A 19,662-nucleotide genomic window follows, 5' to 3' on the forward strand; every position below is an offset into this window, starting at 1 on the left:
GGCGGGACGCGTAAATTCTCTCTACGATTCGGTTAATCGGCGCCGCGAAATAGTCGTTCCCCTTGTTTCGGTTAAAATAACAGGGGTGGTTTGATGAATTTAACACTGTTAACAGGTTGATATATCGTCTATATTCAACATACTCCCCCCGTTGAAAGGCTACCGATCAAAATTCTATAGAGATAAAAGATCGAACTCTTTTATCGTGTCATCGACGGAGTTTAACGTGTTGCTCTCTACATTATCAATTATCGTGATAGGACATGGGACATCCTGTAACGAATTCGTATAGGTCAATGGTTGCAACGAATTGTCGCCTGGTGAGGTCTTCTCTTTCGCCCAATCCATATCATCGTGAATGATTGCCTGATTCAATGCGTTTGGTGGCGTTGAATCAGAGTGTCGCGATGCTGCAAGTATTATTATTATTATTATTGTTGTTGTTGTTGTTGTTGTTGTTGCTGTTGTTGTTGTTGTTGTTGCTGCTGCTGATGTTGTTGTTGCTGTTGTTGCTGTTGTTGTCGCTGCTGTTGTTGTTGTTGTTGTTGTTGTTGTTGTTGTTGTTGTTGTTGTTGTTGTTGTTGTTGCTGCTGCTGCTGATGTTGTTGTTGCTGTTGTTGTTGTTGTTGTTGCTGTTGTTGTTGTTGTTGTTATGCAATGAACTTCGCGTGTCATGCGACGGAATCGGCGCTAGATTCGATACGACTTTCTCCGTCGGCAAAGTATGAACATTGTTACTGTTATTATTGAAATCATTCTTACGTCTCTGGACACTGCTGCAAGTGTTGCTGCTGCATTCCGGTGGTTGTGGATTCGCCACTGTGTTGGAGGCATCCATTGAGGAAGAATCAATTTCGTTGTTGAATTGTATTATCAGTTGTATATAGAAATCCAGTAAGTTCTCAGGTTTCTTGTCGTCGATCTCGAGCAATTCGTCAATGACAATGTTCAATCGTTTGCAAATGTCGTCAAATAGTTTTCGATAAGATATTAAGACGGCCTTGTTGCGCTGACCGGACAGTTCGTAGCCGTCGAGTAGGTTCCATACGCTCTTGAATTCGTCGTTTAGATATTGCCACTCCTCATGCAATTCGGTGATTCTTTCTTCGTTTTCCATTGTTTGTGAAGAAGATACTTCGTTACCGAAGGTGATGCTTATGATGTGCGATCGGTGATTCCCGATGCGGAGTTGTTTCGGCTGCAGTGGTCACTCGTCACTGTGTAGCGGAATGTCGTTGACGTACGTTTCGTGAGGAAGGTGATCCTTGCCGAGAGTGACGCGTTTTGTCGTCAGATCGAAGTTGTTGAATATCGTTATGTTGACGATTGCGGTGTTCCAGTTGCGGCGGGAGGTTGCGTGGTTGCTTTCTTCAACTATCGGGTTTTGCCTATTCAGAATTGACGGCTCTGGCGTTACCGACTTCACTCAAGTGGTAACGCTTCCGCCGTTGATTATGTTGGATTCAAGTGGCACTGTATGTTAGTGAGTGTTACTGGTGTGCACTTTTCACTCACCACTGAATCCGGCTCGAAGGACCAAATGTTACAACCGTTCGTGGAGAGACGCCGTCGCGAGGAAAACGCGTCCGACGGGAGGCGTAAATTCTCGCTACGATTCGGTTAATCGATGCCGCGAAATAGTCGTTCCCCTTGTTTCGGTTAACGTAACAGGGGTGGTTTAATGAATGAAACCTGTTAACACTGTGTTAACAGGTTGATATATCGTCTATATTCAACAATCACTTATACAATAATATAAGCGTCACAAAGTATTTGGCGATACGTACAATTAATGTGTTACAGAGAAATTCTACCCGACTTTACGATGTCTCTCGATGAATTCGTTGGATTAAGCGACTTTATTCGTCAGTATGCAGCTCTCGATGTATGCGGTTATACCTTAGAAACTGTTTGGTTTACGGGTAGAGTGGTTGTTCCACTTATTGATTGCTTGGACGATCAGAACGAACTAATAATAATATTGTGGCATTTTTTAAAGATATGTTTATGATTTTTAAAGCTACTTTCCATTAAATTCTAACGTAATGATAGAATAATGAAGTTAATATTGGTAATTGTTTTCATTCCTTTTTTCCTTTATTATTTTGATACCCTTTCTTGTATAGAATTTTATAGAATTAAATAACTTCTCATATCTTTGTTGAAATATCGTACATATAACATTTTGTATTAATATCTGTATTTTGTATTATAATTGTTTCAATATTGGCTATATTAAAGATTGATATGACAATTACAATGTTTTGAAATAAATTGGTATATGTATCATCCTTTTTTAACAAAACAAGGATAACGATATCGACATGTGCTGAAACAACATGTCAAAAGTTACCAGTGTCCATATAAAAGATCTAATTTTCCAACGTTAAATAGTTGTAGAGCATAGATCATGGTTTCAGTGTTAGGAACCCTTAATTAAATCCATTACGGAATACAGTTTCTGAAAAATAAATGAAATTTATGTTGCAATGTATATAACGAGGAGAGATTGGAAACCTAATCGCATGAAGCGTATACTTTGTTTAAGTATAATGAATGAAGATTGAACAATTAAACTTTATATTTAAATTTTATTTTTGATATACATATTTTTTATGAAATAAAATAAACACAAGAAAAAATAATGAAATTATGAATAATTCCATCAAGAATAATATTAATATTATTATTAAATTTTATTATTGTTAATATAATATATAATATATATAATATAAATATTATTGTTAAAATTGATATTATTTTAATTTTATTTAATTAATTTAATATAGTTTTTCATATTACAAACCTTTTAATTTTTACTCAGTTTTTTTTTTTTTTTTTTTTATTAAATGTAAGTTTAGTCATTTACGAGCTTTTAACTTCTTCTTTAAATTAAATAATTATGGAATTAATTATTAAGTTACAATCCACTTTTATAAGAACATATTTTACCTGAAAGAAGGATCGCAATTTCAATTCATAAACTGAAAGACTGAAAAATTTCCCAAACAATTTCTCATATTCTTTCATTAGAACTTTTAATACAAAAATTCTCCAAATAATTTTAAAGCATTTAGTTGTTACTTGAATTTGATCAAAAGAGAATGTTTCATTTCAGTCCTTTAAATTTCTTTTTTTTCAATGTTCATCTTTTCAGAAAAATATTCGTAGATGACTTTTTCCATTTCGAATTTGGGACAGATTTTGCATGCGCATTAAATGATTATAAAACCAACGATTTTTGTACAATCTATATCAATACAATCTTAATTTTGGGTCAGCTTATCAAATTATGTAAAGCATATAAAAGCCTATGGTTCATACCACTTTGTTGTTTTTAATATACATATGTATGATTAATGCATGGAAATATGTCTTCCATTAAGTGAATTATCTTCTTGAACTGAAAAATTAAAATTTTGTATTGAAATTAAAACAAAGTTCGCTGTTATAAAAATTTATTTCCATTTTTAGTAATGTAGAGATTTAATGTTATTATCTATTGTTAACAAACTTTACATTCGAACAGAATGATCTTATGTATTTATTTCGAATAGCAATGAATTGTTATTTATCTGATCTTTAATATATTGGCAAAGCATATTTACCTATATCTGTAGATTTCAATCTATCGTGAACAATTCGAAAATTTAATTAACAATTAATTTTTTTGAAGAAAAGTCAAATTACAGTTATTCAGATTCTTCTCGCCTCTACTTTTTATTCGTGTTTAAAAAATTTCGCTTACATTGTTCTTAAGGTATACCCATACTAAAATATATTTTTATATTATCAAAGTTATTTTTTTCAGTTTATAGAGCATTTATAATAAAAAGTGAAAAAGGAATAAAAATTGACCATCTAAAATTGAAAGTTCCTAGTAAGTACAGTATAACGTATATTAACTATTAAGAACTATAATAATTCGTAATTTTTAAATCTAATTGAAATTAGTTGAAAACTTATTAAATATTAGCCAATAAATAATGTAATTTCAACATACATATTTTCTCTTCTGTCTTCATTAGAAACAAAGATAGAAAAATAAGATGAACGAAAGCAGTTACATATATCAACGATTATTCATAACCATTAGGCCAATTTTAGTAGTTAACGCAAGTGATTATGATCAAATTCTAACAATTAAAGTAAGCCCGAACTCTAATAAACTTAATTATATTATTAATAATCAAATAAAACTAAATTCATATTGTTACGACGGCCGACTCTCTACCTGAACCGCTCGCGGATTAACCATAAATCTCAGAAAACTCTAGCGAAAGTGCTTCATATCGAACAAACGCCTTTTCACGAAAGCGTTTTCTAGGGTTTCTGGCTCGCAGCTGGAAAACACACGAAAGTTAATTTTGCACACGGGCAATGCCACCTACTGTCAGCTTCCCTTCAAGGGGTAGTTAAGACCCTTCCTAGTCCATCGACGATTTTAGTAGCCAATGGAAATAACATCTATTACCCTCACTTTTCCGGCAAAAACATGTCATTAACAAATCCGCTGATTGTGTGCGTTAGACACACCCTTCCTTAGCTCTCCTCCGACACAGTATCATCACTTTCAAGTCAGTTCGTTCTGATCGTCCAAGCAATCAACAAGTAGAACAACCACTCTACCCGTAAACCAAACAGTTTCTAAGGTATAACCGCATACATCGAGAGCTGCATACTGACGAATAAAGTCGCTTAATCCAACGAATTCATCGAGAGACATCGTAAAGTCGGGTAGAATTTCTCTGTAACACATTAATTGTACGTATCGCCAAATACTTTGTGACGCTTATATTATTGTATAAGTGATTGTTGAATATAGACGATATATCAACCTGTTAACACAGTGTTAACAGGTTTCATTCATTAAACCACCCCTGTTACGTTAACCGAAACAAGGGGAACGACTATTTCGCGGCATCGATTAATCGAATCGTAGCGAGAATTTACGCCTCCCGTCGGACGCGTTTCCCTCGCGACGGCGTCTCTCCACGAACGGTTGTAACATTTGGTCCTTCGAGCCGGATTCAGTGGTGAGTGAAAAGTGCACACCAGTAACACTCACTAAAAAATATTATTATTATGCGTTCCACATATGTAAGTGTATATACCGATATAAGTTTAAAAGACAAATTGGCTTTCCATCAATTTTTTTACCGATTCGAAAACGATAATATATTATCTGAAAATTCTCGTTCAACCATGATTCAGTTTTTTCGTGTATTATGTACGCAAAGTAATTCCAATCTGTATTGTTTTTCGTCCGAAAACCGGGTCGTTTAGTGTTTACTCGCATGAGAGTATTCGTCGCTGTCAGACGCATTAGCCAGATATGTAGCCCATCGGTTTCAAAGAACGTTATTATTTCAACCATAAACATGATCACGTATTAACGCAAATACTATCATAGAAAAATCTTTTCACTGTCATAAATACTTAAAAAAGAACATTATACGAAATAACGACATGGAAAATGGATATTACTCACTAACAACTGGAATAAAATCCAATTCTAAATATTCCAAAAGTTATATTATAATAAATTATTATAGTTATATTATATAAAAGTTATATTGTTAGTATATTGGCTAGAAACAATAAATGTAAATATAATAGATTTTTGTTGATACCAATTTCTACCAATGATTAATTTAATTATATTAATTAATATATATTAATTAATATTATTATAGATACGATGTTTTTACGATACTAAGTTTATAGTTTCATTTTTTTCCTGTTACCGTTACTATTGAAAAATTGTTGCTTATATTTTTATCTACATATGTAATCAAAACATAAAAGATATAACTTAGAAAAAACGAAGCTGGCACCCCGCTGGGGGTAGCCACCCACATGCTATATTTATTTTTTATTTTATTTTATTTTTTTTTCTTCACCAACGAGATATAACACTTTACCAAATGTCCACAAGGACAAATTGTAAAATAACCAAAATAAAATAAAAAACTAATCACATAAAAACAAAAAAAATATGTAATCAAACATTAAATATTTTGCAAAAAGCTATAAGTTTTCATGTTCATGCTAGCATAGATAATTTGTAATAGATGAATGCATATAATCTTCTGAAAAATTGTTATACTACCTAAAATAGCTAGAAAGTTATTGAAATCTTATTTATTAAATGGTAAACAGGATCTCTAATGTAATTATTACTATACATACTTATTTCATTCAAAAATACATAGATCTTAATATACAGGGTGCGCCGTTAGAATTCGGACAGAATTCAATTTGTAGTTCCCACCATATTAGAATTCAGATGTTTGTGCTGATTGACTCTGAAGTTAGTTAAATATGTCAATAAGTCTTCTATAACCTCAAAATGACAGAACTCGTTAAGCAAAACCCGGAATACGATAGAAGAGCGGCGATTATAGAAAGTCTTCGCGCCGGGAGAACGCCGGTCGAAATTATAAAATTCTTTAGCTACCCAAGATCGACGGTAATTTAATTTTGTTGTGGGCAAAACCAAATTTCCAGCAAGTGTTCACGTTTTGAGCGTTGTCTCAAGTGAGGGCGACGTCATGCCTCCGCACTTCTTCCAAAAAGGCGAAAGAATCACAAAGGAGGTTTATTTGGAGGTCCTGAAGACAGTAATAAAGCCGTGGATGGAAATTACGGCTTCTGGAAGGCCGTATTTATTTCAACAAGATGGCGCACCTGCTCACACAAGTCATCTTGTTCAAAATTGGCTCTCTGACAATGTGGACATGTTTTGGTCGAAAGATTTCTGGCCTCCTAACAGTCCCGACCTAAACCCATTGGACTATTACGTGTGGGGCGTTATCGAGAGACAAACTAATAAATGCAGGCACCCCAACGTCAACTCCCTACGAGCTGCTATCGAGTCAGAATTCGCGACAATTAAACGCGACCAGTTGAAGTCAGCGTGCTCGCGCTTTAGAGCAAGAATAGAGCAGGTCATAGAGGCAGAGGGTGGTTACATAGAATAAAAGTTCTCAGCAAGGACCCTTTAAATGAGATATAACAACATTTTCATGTGTTTTTGTGTATTGACTTAAATAAACAACTTTCTGCACAAAACTTCTTTTGTCCGGATTCTAACGGCGCACCCTGTATATGTAAATACATAATAAAATATATATAATAAATGTTTTTAGTTCTTTCAATAATTTTATTATTATTTATATATGTATATTCATTTAGTATTACTTACTGCAGTATTATTTCAATCTCAAACGTATGTTTCAAATAATATATACAGGGTATATCCTGTAAGTTTAACCGCCAATTTTCAAATATTTCTGATACTCAAGTATTTCTGAGCGGCATTTCCTACAATTTCTGGAAGGAATGTTTTGCACAAAAGTTAGATAATTTTCGATCAACTACATGTTTGTAAATTACAAATTTTTTTCCGATAAAAAGTTGAGATCGTCATGATTGATTATGATTCTGAGATCATTTTGAGATGATCTTGAACTCAGAAATTTAAGTTTAACAAGTTTAAGTTAACAGTATTAGTTCATTCTAACGTGTAATGATGTAGTACAAGACAATATTATTATAATCGTTGGATAAATTTAAAAACTTATTCATTTGGCAGTATTAGTCTTATATCTAATATATGTTTTAATAGAAATGGGATAATTTTCCATATCGTATTTGTAAATCGGATTTGTAAATCTGAAGGTCATCTAAAAGTCATAGTATTGTAGGATGTTGAATTCGTCTTGACGTTAGCTGCTACTCTGTGGAGTCCAAAATGCCATTTAAAAACTCAAGGTCGCCTTGACTTTTTATTTAAAAAATAATTTTTTGGATATTTTTAATGCTCAAACGTGTATCAGACCGAAAATTAAATAATTTTTATCAATAATATTAACAATTTTTGTTAATCGTCGGAAATATGTGAAAATGATTCGTCCAAAGACATACAAAATATATCTCTTAGTTGAATAGCATGTACTTGAACATAAGACGTAAATATTTACAAAAAAAAATAGATGAAAGAAAAGGAAAACTGCCGAAACCCGGGGTCGAACCGGGGACATCTAGATCTTCAGTCTAACGCTCTCCCAACTGATTTTTTTTTTTTTTTTTATAACGTTTATTGTCCAAGAAGATGAGTATTACATGTGTATGTTATTCGCAATAAACAATGAATTTCGGTTGTAGGGTGGATTAGGCAAAAGTACCGATACGCGTCGGTACGACGTAGCCATGGTCTAATATGTGTCGTGGGTTTTAGGTTTTTGCGTTTATTTTTTTGGTTTTTTTGGGTTTAAGTCGCATTGGTGCGTGATTTTTGTGTATTCTTGTGTGTGTTGTATTTTGTCCTGAAACTTGGCCGCAAAACAGGACTCCTCGGTGTATTACTTTTATGCGTTGTGGGATTTTGGGGGGGGGGGGGATGAGTGGGAAGGGGAGGGGGGTGTTAAATTATATTATTTACAATGATTATAGTATTTACATATTTACAGTACTTACATCTAGGTTATACGGTGGTAGTAATGGTTTTTTTTTTTTTTTGTCAAATTGGTAGTTTTCACTTATATTTTCTTATGGGTTTGGAATCCACCAATATTTTTTTGTGTTTCTTCTGTGTTTGTCTTTAGTGTCTTTTTGGGGGAGGGCCATGTTGTACCTCCACCTGGTGTCTGCAGTCAGTCCGTTTAGGTTTTCCTCGTAGAGTATCGTTTTTATCCCTATTTTTCTTTTTATGTGGAAAATTATCGGGATATTGTTTTGGTCTTGGAGGTAATTTTTTTCGTCTAGGTATAGGAACGCTTCTGGGGGGATGTAGCCTGTTTTCATTGTGTTTTTGTAATATTGTACGTTTGGGTATAAGCCGCTGAAGATTAGGCTGTTTTCTTTTATTTTTGACGCTTGTGCGAAATGATTTCTTGCTAGTTTTAGTATGTGACAGTCAATGCGGTGAATGTTGGCTAGGTCGTAGATTTTTTTGTTTTTTATATATTTTTTGTATCCGCTCTGTTCGGATCTGTACGCATTTTGGCAAGCTCTAATGCATTTTCTTTCGAAAACGCGGATTCTCTCCATTAGCGATGCTGGTATGTTGTACCAGATTGGGCAACCGTATGTTATAATTGGTCTAATTAGAGCTTGGTAGCATAATGTTTTTATATTATTCTTGAGATGTTTCGAGTAAAATAGTCTCTTTGCTCTCCAGAATGCTTTATTGGCCTTGGCGAGTTGGGTTTCTATGTGTTGTTTGTAATTTAGTTTGTCATCTATGTTTATGCCTAGGTACTTTACGCAGTTTTTGTGTGGTATGATTGTCTCTTCGGATGACTTTTCTTTTAATTGGAAATTTTTGCAGTGTTTTCTTTCTGCTGGGCCGATTTCGCTGGTTTTGGGTTTGAACAGTATGCTTTCGCATTTGTTTGCGTTAATTCTTAGTTTCCATGTGTGGTAGTAATCATTGATTTTGTCGAATAGTTCTTGGAGGTCTGTGTTTATTGTTTTAGTTTTGCGGCCTGTTACGTAGATGATTAGGTCGTCTGCGAAGGCTATGGAGCGTTTGTGGGTAGATTTGTTCATGTCGAACAGGTTTAATATGTCACTGTTGTATATGTTGAAGAGTAGCGGGGAGTTTACAGTTCCTTGTTGGAGTCCGTTTTTTATGGTGAATTCTTTGTTCGATGTATGGGAGCCCTCGGTCATTAGGAATGTTCTGTTTGTAATCATGTCCCATATTATTTTGATTAAGTATCTCGGGAAGTTTTTTTTTATTAATTTATAAATGAGGCCTGTGGTCCAGACTGTGTCGAAGGCTTTTTCGAGATCTATTAAGCAGGCGGCTACTCGTTGTTTTGCGTTTAGTGCCCAGCAGATGTCTGACGTGAGTTTGTTTGTCGCGTGTAGTGTGGAGTGTTTGTGTCGGAAGCCAAATTGGTTTTCTGGTATAATGTTTTTTTTTTTTGCAGAATGTAGTTAGGGGGTTATTGATGACTACTTCAAATACTTTGCTTATGTTGCTCTCCCAACTGAGCTATTTCGGTTTGTAATAAAGGCGGTTCCATTTAATTTCAAAATTATATATATTCAAATTAATCAACTTTTTAACATTTATAAAATATAAATAATATATTTTTTATGTGACAAATGTAACATCAGCATATCGTTAATACAAATGTGTCTTATTTCAGTATAAAGTACATTTTAACTATTGTTTTGAAGTTGATTCACTTTTTGTTGCACGTTTGAAAACAACATAACCTATATAAATAAATTAATTATTTGTAAAAATATATTAAATTAATTGTTTGTCGTATAAATTCCTCTTAGTATCTTATAACACATTCGACGTTAATACTAATTTTATTCCGTTTCCAGAAAAATTTGTACGCAATGTTATGATTACATTCATTATAGTTACATTCATTAATAGACTGAAAGAATCACTGAACTATACTTATATCTGTTGAATGTTAGTAATAGAGGAGTAAGTCTTCTACATAGCGTAGAAGATCGGAGCATAAACTAAGGTAAACTCACATAATTTTCTTACAAATTAAAAATTTCCCGTTTCGTAAATTAATTGATTAATTTTACAAAAACTAACAAACGAATCGATTTGAAATTTCGTATCCTATTTTGATATGACTGATACCATAAAACCTCAATATTGTATGACAATTTTAACTAACGTTATAAACGACTTAAGAAAAAAATCTTTGCACTATCTACTAATGTATAGAATAAAAATTGTAAACTTATCGTTACGTAACGAGTCTCATTTTATAGATAATTTTATTATCTACAATCTTCTACTGACACTTTTTCACGTATGATAAATAATTTTTAAGATACAGAGGAAATGTAAGAAAAACTCCCGTTTTTTTTTTATTTAATCGATATGACGTTTATAAAGGAGTGCCCACACTTCTAGCAGCAAAATGACGTTCGGTCCCGCGCGATTCTTCTGACGATGGATATAATAGCACGTACATGTTCCGTATACTTTGTAGTTGCAGGCGACTGACTTGTCGAGGTGAGTCGCAATTTTAGAGTCGCGCGCGATCCTTAATCGCGGTAGTACGAATAAAAATTGTGCAATATTCGGCAATGGATTTTATAATCGCCTGGCTAGTCGCAAATGGAAAGCACGCTTCAGACGGCAACGTTGGAAGACCAGAAAAATAAAGCTCTTCTGTCTCACAAAAGAAAGATACGTACATATGTGTTTCCTTATTCTTTCAAATTTTGGCGCTGCTGCGCCAATTTACGGCTATTAAAATATGGAGAGGACTTGGAGAGGTATTATAAGGAACTTCACTTTTCTAATATTCACGTAATTGCTCTACACGTGTGATACTCGCCAGAGATCTAGGGCATAAGATTTTCACACTGCGCTTCTCTCTTTTCTCTCAACGGAGTCCTAGGCCATCGTACAACGCTCGCATACATACTATGAAGGGGATACATACTTGTGTGTGGTTGTGCTATACGTTACCTCCCTCTCGCACGTACAATACAAATGTACCATATGCCGCTCTTAGTTTGAAAAACCTGACTATGAAGTGGGAAAGGTGACAAATGATGAAATGTTGTCAACACTGGTAACGAGTCAACAGTTCAGTACTTTCCTCGGAATCTTGAGGGAGAAAAATTACCTAGAGAAAATAATAACAAATTTGTTAAGTTTATTAATATATTCACATAGTAGACCGTAGACGATACATTTTATGTCTCATGAGACATGCGACATGCCGCGAGACCAAGCACCGAATTTCATATTTTATAGTTGGACATAGATACACAACTGTCTTGTAACTATACTATTATTATCAATACCAGAAATGCGTTCGGTTGCCGGCGATCGTTTGGTAGCCGACATATTATCTTTGAAGAGAACGCTTTGCATATAGTAAGTATCTATACTAATAAATTGCATGTATGTCTTTAACATTATTATTTTGTATAGTGCTTCTCCCTATAATATATATTAATATATAATATAAAATTTAAAATTTATTTCTGGTGACTTAAAGGACATAAGTATAACTTGTATGGCTTGTGTATGGCTGTGCATTACGTTATTTGCAAATTAATTTAAGTTTTTGGAATTATCGTAATATCGAATGATTATTCTTAGGAAGAAAATTACTCTGTACATGCACATATCTTAAGTTGCTAAAAGTTAAATTACAAAGTTAAATTACATGTAATGGATTAATAGTGTACGATAATTAAAAAGAGTGTCATTTTTTATAAATTACGAAAAAGTTACTTATATCTGAACTAAGAAATGTCATAAATATCATAAAACGGAAGCAGAAGAAATAACATTGAAAGAGAGAATGAGAAAGAGTAATATTTTAAACGTAAAGGTTAGATGTTAAATTCTACTCAAATCAAATAAAATATTTAATTAAATGTAAAAAAAAGTTAAAGTATTTACTTAGTTATGTTTATTCCAAATTGTTTGTTTCGATATAATTTTTGCAAAATATTAAAGAATATATACTTGCGTAAATAAGAATATTACTTTCAAAGTCGAAACAATCATATAAACATTGATGTAGGAGCATTATAAATTCATAATTTTATTTTGTATACTTTGTTTCAGATAGAGAAATGAACATCTTTTTGCCCATTAGCAGTTGGTAGATAATGGTATTATATCATGAGACGTAATTTGATATGCCAGTTCCGTTAGATGGGAACACTATCTGCTTCGCATGTATATACAAGTTTCCGGTGAACCAAAATAAGAAGAGAAACCTTTGTTTGAGTTAATGAATTAAAAACTATTTGAAAGTGATCTGTGGAACAGTATAATTCAGAGAGATGAGGACCGAAGTTACACAGTCACAACCTTTCAAAAACTTAAAAGAATTATTCGATAACGTGGGTAACTTGAAACCATGGCCAGAAATTGGAGAACTACGAGATTCAACTGATTATGTGTACAGTGGTTTAGAAATAAGCGCAGGAAGAACGCGGTTAGAAAAATTGGATAGAGAAGTACATCCGAAAACGTTGCTCTGTCATGATATGAAAGGTGGCTACCTAGAAGACAGGTAATAGAAATCACTATATTTATTAATTCATATATTATACATAATATACCCGTGATTTTTCAGATTTATATATGGATCAGAATCTTATGATTCTTACCTATTTTATCACTGGAGTGTTATTGACACTTTTGTGTATTTTAGTCATCATTTCATAACTGTGCCCCCTTTTGGATGGATTAATGCAGCACATAATCATGGTGTAAAAGTTCTTGGTACTGTAATTACGGAAAGAGAAAGGTATCTGGGATGTTATACTTGAATCTCAGGAAGAAGTAAGAAGATTTGCAGATGCACTAATACTTGTTGCAAAATTTTATAAGTTTGATGGCTGGTTATTAAATATTGAAAATACCATTAAAAGTGAGCAAGTTAATAATTTAATTTATTTTGTAAAATATCTAACAGAAAATATTCATGAAGCAATTAGAAATTCTGAAATTATATGGTACGATAGCGTAACCAATGAAGGAAAATTAAATTGGCAAAATGAGCTTAACAGTAAAAACTTGAGTGTAAGCTTATTACACTCTTATACTTTTACAATTGTTTCTGTTTGTAAATTTTATTTAATGTTCTGAATACAATGTTTCAGAGATTTCTTTTTAAACTGCGATGCCATTTACTTGAATTATAACTGGATGAAATCAAAATTGAAAAACAGTTTGGCACTTGCAAAAAATCACAGCAGAGATATTTATGATATTTATGTAGGACTTGATATTTGGGGTAGAGGTTGTCCTGGCGGTGGTGGATTTAATTCATCATATGTAATTACAATATTACTTATTTTATTGTAGCATATAATATAATATCGTTTAATATTTCATTAAACCATTATAATCTACAGGCTTTACAAAAAATACGACACGAAGGACTTTCTGTTGCACTTTTTGGTCCAGGTTGGACTCACGAATTTTTCGGATCTAAGACATTCCAAGAAGTAGAAGATCTATTTTGGGCACAGTTGTTTCCTTATTTATATGTTCATGTATCTATCTACGAAGAAGAGGTATTCAAAACATCATTTTGCCGTGGCAGTGGTAGCATGTATTATCGCTGTGGTCAGGTATGTCAAATTTTGACAAACACATTATTTTTAACAAACTGAATTTATCATAAAAGATATAACTTAGAAAACACGAAGTTGGCACCCTGCTGAGGGTAGCCACCCACATGCTATATTTATTTTTATTTTATTTTTTTTATTACCAATGAGATATAACACTTTACCAAATGTCCTTCATGACAAATTGTAAAAACCAAAATAAACCATATATATATAAAAAAAAAAAAAAAAAAAAAAAAAAAAAAAATGAATTTATTACATGAATATATTATAACTGAGATGCACATATTTTATGCAGGCACTATATGAAAGGGATGGAAAAAGATTTAAACACAAACCATTTTACAATTTATCCCTGCAAAATCCACAAATTTCAGTACCTATACCGCACATGAAATTTACATCATCGCCTCAACTTCCAGAACCGAAAAGTGAAAACGATCGAAATGAGTGTTCAGAAGAACCGATACATTATGTTTATGAAACGAGGAAGAATGTTGTTCGAGTATTAAAAAATGTTGTAAATATTGAAAATAAAATGCCAATGCTATATGTAAATAGCTTCGAATTTTGCAGCGAGTTCTCTTTCAGAGGTGGTGGTTGCATAGAATTAACTACAAATGATCTTACAACTAGGTCATATCAGAGGTGAAGGAGTTATATATTTTGTAATTAAATTTATGATACCTCGCACAATTGTATTTTATATATTAATTATGTGTTTAAATTCATTTACAGACTATTTCTCGTTCACATCGAATTTCAACAAGACATTGTAGCAATCATTGCTTATAAAAAAATGGAGTCGTCCATAGCAAATGGAAGTCAACCCGAACCAATACTAGTTCTCGGCAATAATACAGGCTTAAAATCCATCGTTCATTATAAATCAAGGAATTTGGTTGCCAACTGGAAAAGATGGTAAGTCTACAAAATATAAATTGAAATATTTGTAACATAAAAAACAAGATCACAGAATTTAACAAGTAACCGTGATAGTTAGATATTCGAGATACTATCAACAATGTTCTTAGGTTCAATAACGAATCCGCGGTTAACGGGATAACGAATATACTTTCTTCCAAAGTCTAAGTCGGACTGTTTGCTAAAAACGTGAAATATCCACTGATCGTAAGGACGTTGTTTTACTCGCTGATGAGATCGCACGAGAATGTTCCTCTCCATCACAGTGATGCTACAGAGAAAAACTATGATGGGGTGTGTCTCAGGTCACGAGATGATCGGATTCGTCGAGGACAACCCTCGTTCAGAAAGTGAGGGAAATGGACGTTGCCGTTAATTGGTTAATTTCTATGTATTTACTTAAAATTCTATATAAGAGTTGGTCGCAAATAATCTGTTAATTAAAACAGAAATTTCTATGTTGGTGGTTAGAGAAAGATGCTAGCCGCCATTGAAAGAAAGTTGCTAGCGGGAAACGTCGTTCGTGAGGAAAGCAGATCTGCCGTATCTTCCGGACTGTTAGGATAAAGACTGTTTGTCAATTTGAAGGACCTTAGTCAATTAAATCCTAAAATTTATAGCGGGTCCTCAGGCTAGCTGAACATATACTGTGAATGATGCATCGACATCTGGCAATCATGTTGCGGGAATAATTGGGTCTGTGTGTGGCGAGCCAGGGGGCAAGGACAGTTGGAATGTTTACTGTTGGATGTCGGTATAACTGTTTCTGTTTAAGGAGATCTATGCAATTCTATACCTCTGTTAGGTAAAACGTTCATCATCCCGTGACCGCGGCTACGTTCGGCGACTAGTGGTCGCCTCGAGCCCAAGCTCATTATCGCAAATCTCGGACGATTATAATCGGTTTAATTCACAAAGATTTATGACTAAAGATTTATAAAGATCAGTTTAATTTATAAAGATTTCTGATGACTACAGATTTATGATGATCGGTTTAATTTATAAAGATAGTGTTGGGAAATTTTCCAAAGAATTCCAAGGGGAAGGCCCGGTGTCCTTTCATCTTCTACATATATATGCAATTGGTTACATGCTACAAACGGACTAATTACAATTAGCAATAGTTATTACCATTAATAGCTATTATTCAATATAAGGAACGTGTTGAAATTACATGATTCTCAGGAGCATATAACTTTAAGACTATTTTTCATTGTGCTATGCTCTTGGGATCTGCCATTTTAAAGTACGATAAACTAGGGCTCGAGCTTAAGTACTTAGAACTACGACATAAGACAAAAAATACAGTTTTTAACTTCTAAGTTAAGAAAACGAAATTTTCGAATGAAAGTATATTGCATTACGTGAAATTTTGAAATATTTACAAGACTTTTCGTTTGCATATTTTAAGAACTTACATAACAGTAAAAGAAAAGCATCTATTTCAATGTCGAAAATTAAGCAAATTAAATCAGAGGAAATAGTTGATAAATTATGATCTTATGTTGAACTGTTAGTTTCAGTTTCTTTCTATAAAAGGCTTCATGTGGTGCTTTTAACAAAGATAGTTGTGGTATTATCTTAAATTTCAAATCGTAAATGGAGATATATTAAACCTTTAGTTTGAAAATTAATTTGAAGTTTTTACAAGGTGTCTTTAAGTTCATAATCTTTTTTAACTGTTGCATAAATGCAAAAAAATATTCTATTTAAAGGACAATTTAAATTGAAAAAAATTCACACAGGAGAATATTAACAATAGTTTTACTATTAATTCTATGTAAAAAGAGGAAGTAAACAATATTCAAATTATTGATTTATGTAAACTTATTTTTATTCGTTTTCTGAAATTACATAAACTTTTCTGAATTCTATAAAATAAAAATCTTTTTCAATGGAAGAACATTTTAACAAAAAGAGTCTCTTAGATTTACAGAATATACAGAAAAATGTTGTATGTTGCTGATTTTCCCAACAAAATCATACAATGCATAGAAATGCCAATATAGTCTGATGTGTGATCTCGAAATTCTAAAAGCGTCGAAAAAGTCACGTTCGTATTAATGTTCGTAATACTATATTCTTTCTATTTAACATGAAATTTTCCTTTTTGTTGTCAGTGTTTACCGAACGAACATGAGGACTGTGAACGAAATTGGTATATCTTTTGCGAGGAGTAACGTCTGCTATCTGGGAAAGATCGTCCTCAAACAAAAGCATCGACACCTGGACGGTAAGTCTGCTTCTCGTACTTTATACTGTCGCTCGCATTTCGCGTTCCCTCGATAAATGTACGTAGCAGGTGGATTGCGTCACAGTAAAAGTGTATTACCAGAGGACGAGGGTTTCGACCGTGTAAAAACCGTTCTCCGACTATCAGACCTGGCTACAATCATCTTTTAATCTTTGAGAACCACTCTAGTGAAAGGAATACTAACGTTTCACCATAGGATGTCTATCCAACATATCTTATCGCTCAATATTTCATGGGTCGGCTTCGTGATTATAGGATAAGCCCATTTCTCATTGGTCGACCCTACATTATTATGGGATTAGATCGAGATGGCGAAGTTAATCCTTGTTAGTTTTCCTTCTCTCGCTTTTTCTTTTTTTGCTTATTTATGCACAGACGCACGAAAACATTTGAACAGTCATGCACATATTTTTTGATATTACATATTATGCGTGTTGTACGAAACATTTTGAAATTCCGTTAAAACTGTTATGAGATTCGACTATTATTTTTATATTGGTGAAGTTTGAAGCGAATCTGAAAAAATATATAAAAATTACAAGATACCTAGTACAAGTATACATATATTTTGTACAGATCACAAGAATACTTAAGCAAGAAATTATTTATTACTAGATTCTGGATTTTTATGCAAATTGATATTTTTGGGAATGTAATTAAGAAAAGCAGAATTTATATAGAAAATTGTGTAATTATTTAGAACGCTGCTGTTTTGGATTTCCATAATTTTTTCATATGTTGTAGAAATCAACATTTTTAACAACTTTTTACTGCCGGACTCTTGTAGTTTTCAAGATATTTTCTTTTTTTTTCTTTTTTTTTTTTTTTTTTTTTTTTTTTTTTTTTTTTTTTTATTTTATTTTATTTTGGTTTTTACAATTTGCCCTGAAGGACATTTGGTAAAGTCTTATATCTCATTGGTGATAAAATGGCCTGATAAAATGTTACCTAATTCTAACCTATACATATAAACTATAAACAAAAGATGAGAATTAGGTTTGGGTTAGCTGTTATTTTATTGGATTAGACTTCACAGCGGTCGACAATCAGCATACGTTGTCTCGGGCGCATAATCGTGCAATAGGTACAATTCACTGTAATATCGACAGATTTTTGCAAATGTCTCGGATATTAAGACCGAGCAGCGGTTATACGTGCAGGAAAAAGTTGTTTAGAATCATGAGCCCGACAATATATTAAAAAAGCATAAAAATTCAAGACGGCGGCAGCTTTCTAAATAATTACCATGAATTGTTTTAAGTATCAGGTATCATGTATATGCCAATAATAGGTAACTTGTTTAATTTTTCTTACGACTTTGTTTTATTAAATTCCTTTAAGGTTTCCTTATGGTTGATTATATCATTTAGGTCAGGAAGCAAAACTTCGATAAAGCTCTGTATTCGTAATAAATTAAATTCGAGATCTGCTGAAATGGAGGAAGAATTTAAAGCGTGCGCTACTTGAAATATCAGCGAACAAACAATTTTAGAACCGGATAATTCTTGCAATATTTGTTGTAGATATTTACTTTAGAAAATGTTATTTGGATAATATTTTTGATTCAAATTTTATTTCTGGCGGTTATGAGCCTTATCTTTATAAAAAACAGAAATATTTACGTATATGTGTATACTTGTTTATGTATATATTGATAATATCTGTAGAATTTTGAACAGTCGTAATGTCGTGACAAAAGTGTCATCAACTAATCTGTGCGCTGTGTTTCACTTTTTTATTCCTGTTAAATTAAATTACATCTTCGAGTAAATTTTAGCAATAAGCAATAAGCTTTTCCTTTAAGATATAGTACCTATGAGATAGGGAGGGGTTAGGTTACACAGATTGTACGATTTTCTTTTTCAGTTACAGTTTTTAATTACAGCAGCTCAGGTATTTACTTAACTCTTTCGTTTCTATGGCTGAAATATTTAATAAATGGTCGAGATAATATTCCTCGGGTGACACTGTGGAGGAGATATCTCGTGTAACTATTTATCAAAACGATGCAAAACGTGTAAATTGGATTGCCGTATCTGTCTCCGATTGTTCATCTAGTTCCAACTTGAAAAACTTAGATATTCTTTATTTCCCCGAGAACTGTTGGATTAAGGAAATTGATTAGAGATGATCGTTTGTTTGATTTTAAAATATAACAACTTTAACACTAGGTTTACGCACATTTCGAATGCGTCAAATAGACGCGTATAGATATAGGTATATTACACAGAAAGCTTGGAAACTGGAAAGCTTTGCAAAAAAATGAATTTCGATATACATTTATATTGCTAAATGGATAAAAGTTAATGGGAGAGAAATGTAAATGGCTCGTGTAATTTTCCGCATGAAATTCGAAATACGTCGAAATGACGTCTCCC

The 19,662-nt window shown here is 32.9% G+C and overlaps 1 protein-coding gene across 1 annotated transcript in view; it reads left to right on the top strand.

Annotated features, from left to right (window-relative positions):
- Positions 1 to 12,592: 12,592 nt before the first annotated feature.
- Positions 12,593 to 19,662, top strand: part of LOC132904724 (uncharacterized) — a 28,839-nt gene continuing 21,769 nt past the window's right edge. Inside the window, 8 exon segments of the mRNA XM_060955438.1 lie at positions 12,593 to 13,040; positions 13,104 to 13,268; positions 13,270 to 13,560; positions 13,639 to 13,807; positions 13,888 to 14,106; positions 14,405 to 14,754; positions 14,845 to 15,027; positions 17,151 to 17,263. Of these exon segments, the coding sequence (XP_060811421.1) occupies positions 12,808 to 13,040; positions 13,104 to 13,268; positions 13,270 to 13,560; positions 13,639 to 13,807; positions 13,888 to 14,106; positions 14,405 to 14,754; positions 14,845 to 15,027; positions 17,151 to 17,263 (1,723 nt within the window). The 5' untranslated portion in view covers positions 12,593 to 12,807.

The sequence above is a fragment of the Bombus pascuorum genome, chromosome 2 (assembly GCF_905332965.1).
Source record: "Bombus pascuorum chromosome 2, iyBomPasc1.1, whole genome shotgun sequence".
NCBI classification, from domain to species: domain Eukaryota; kingdom Metazoa; phylum Arthropoda; class Insecta; order Hymenoptera; family Apidae; genus Bombus; species Bombus pascuorum.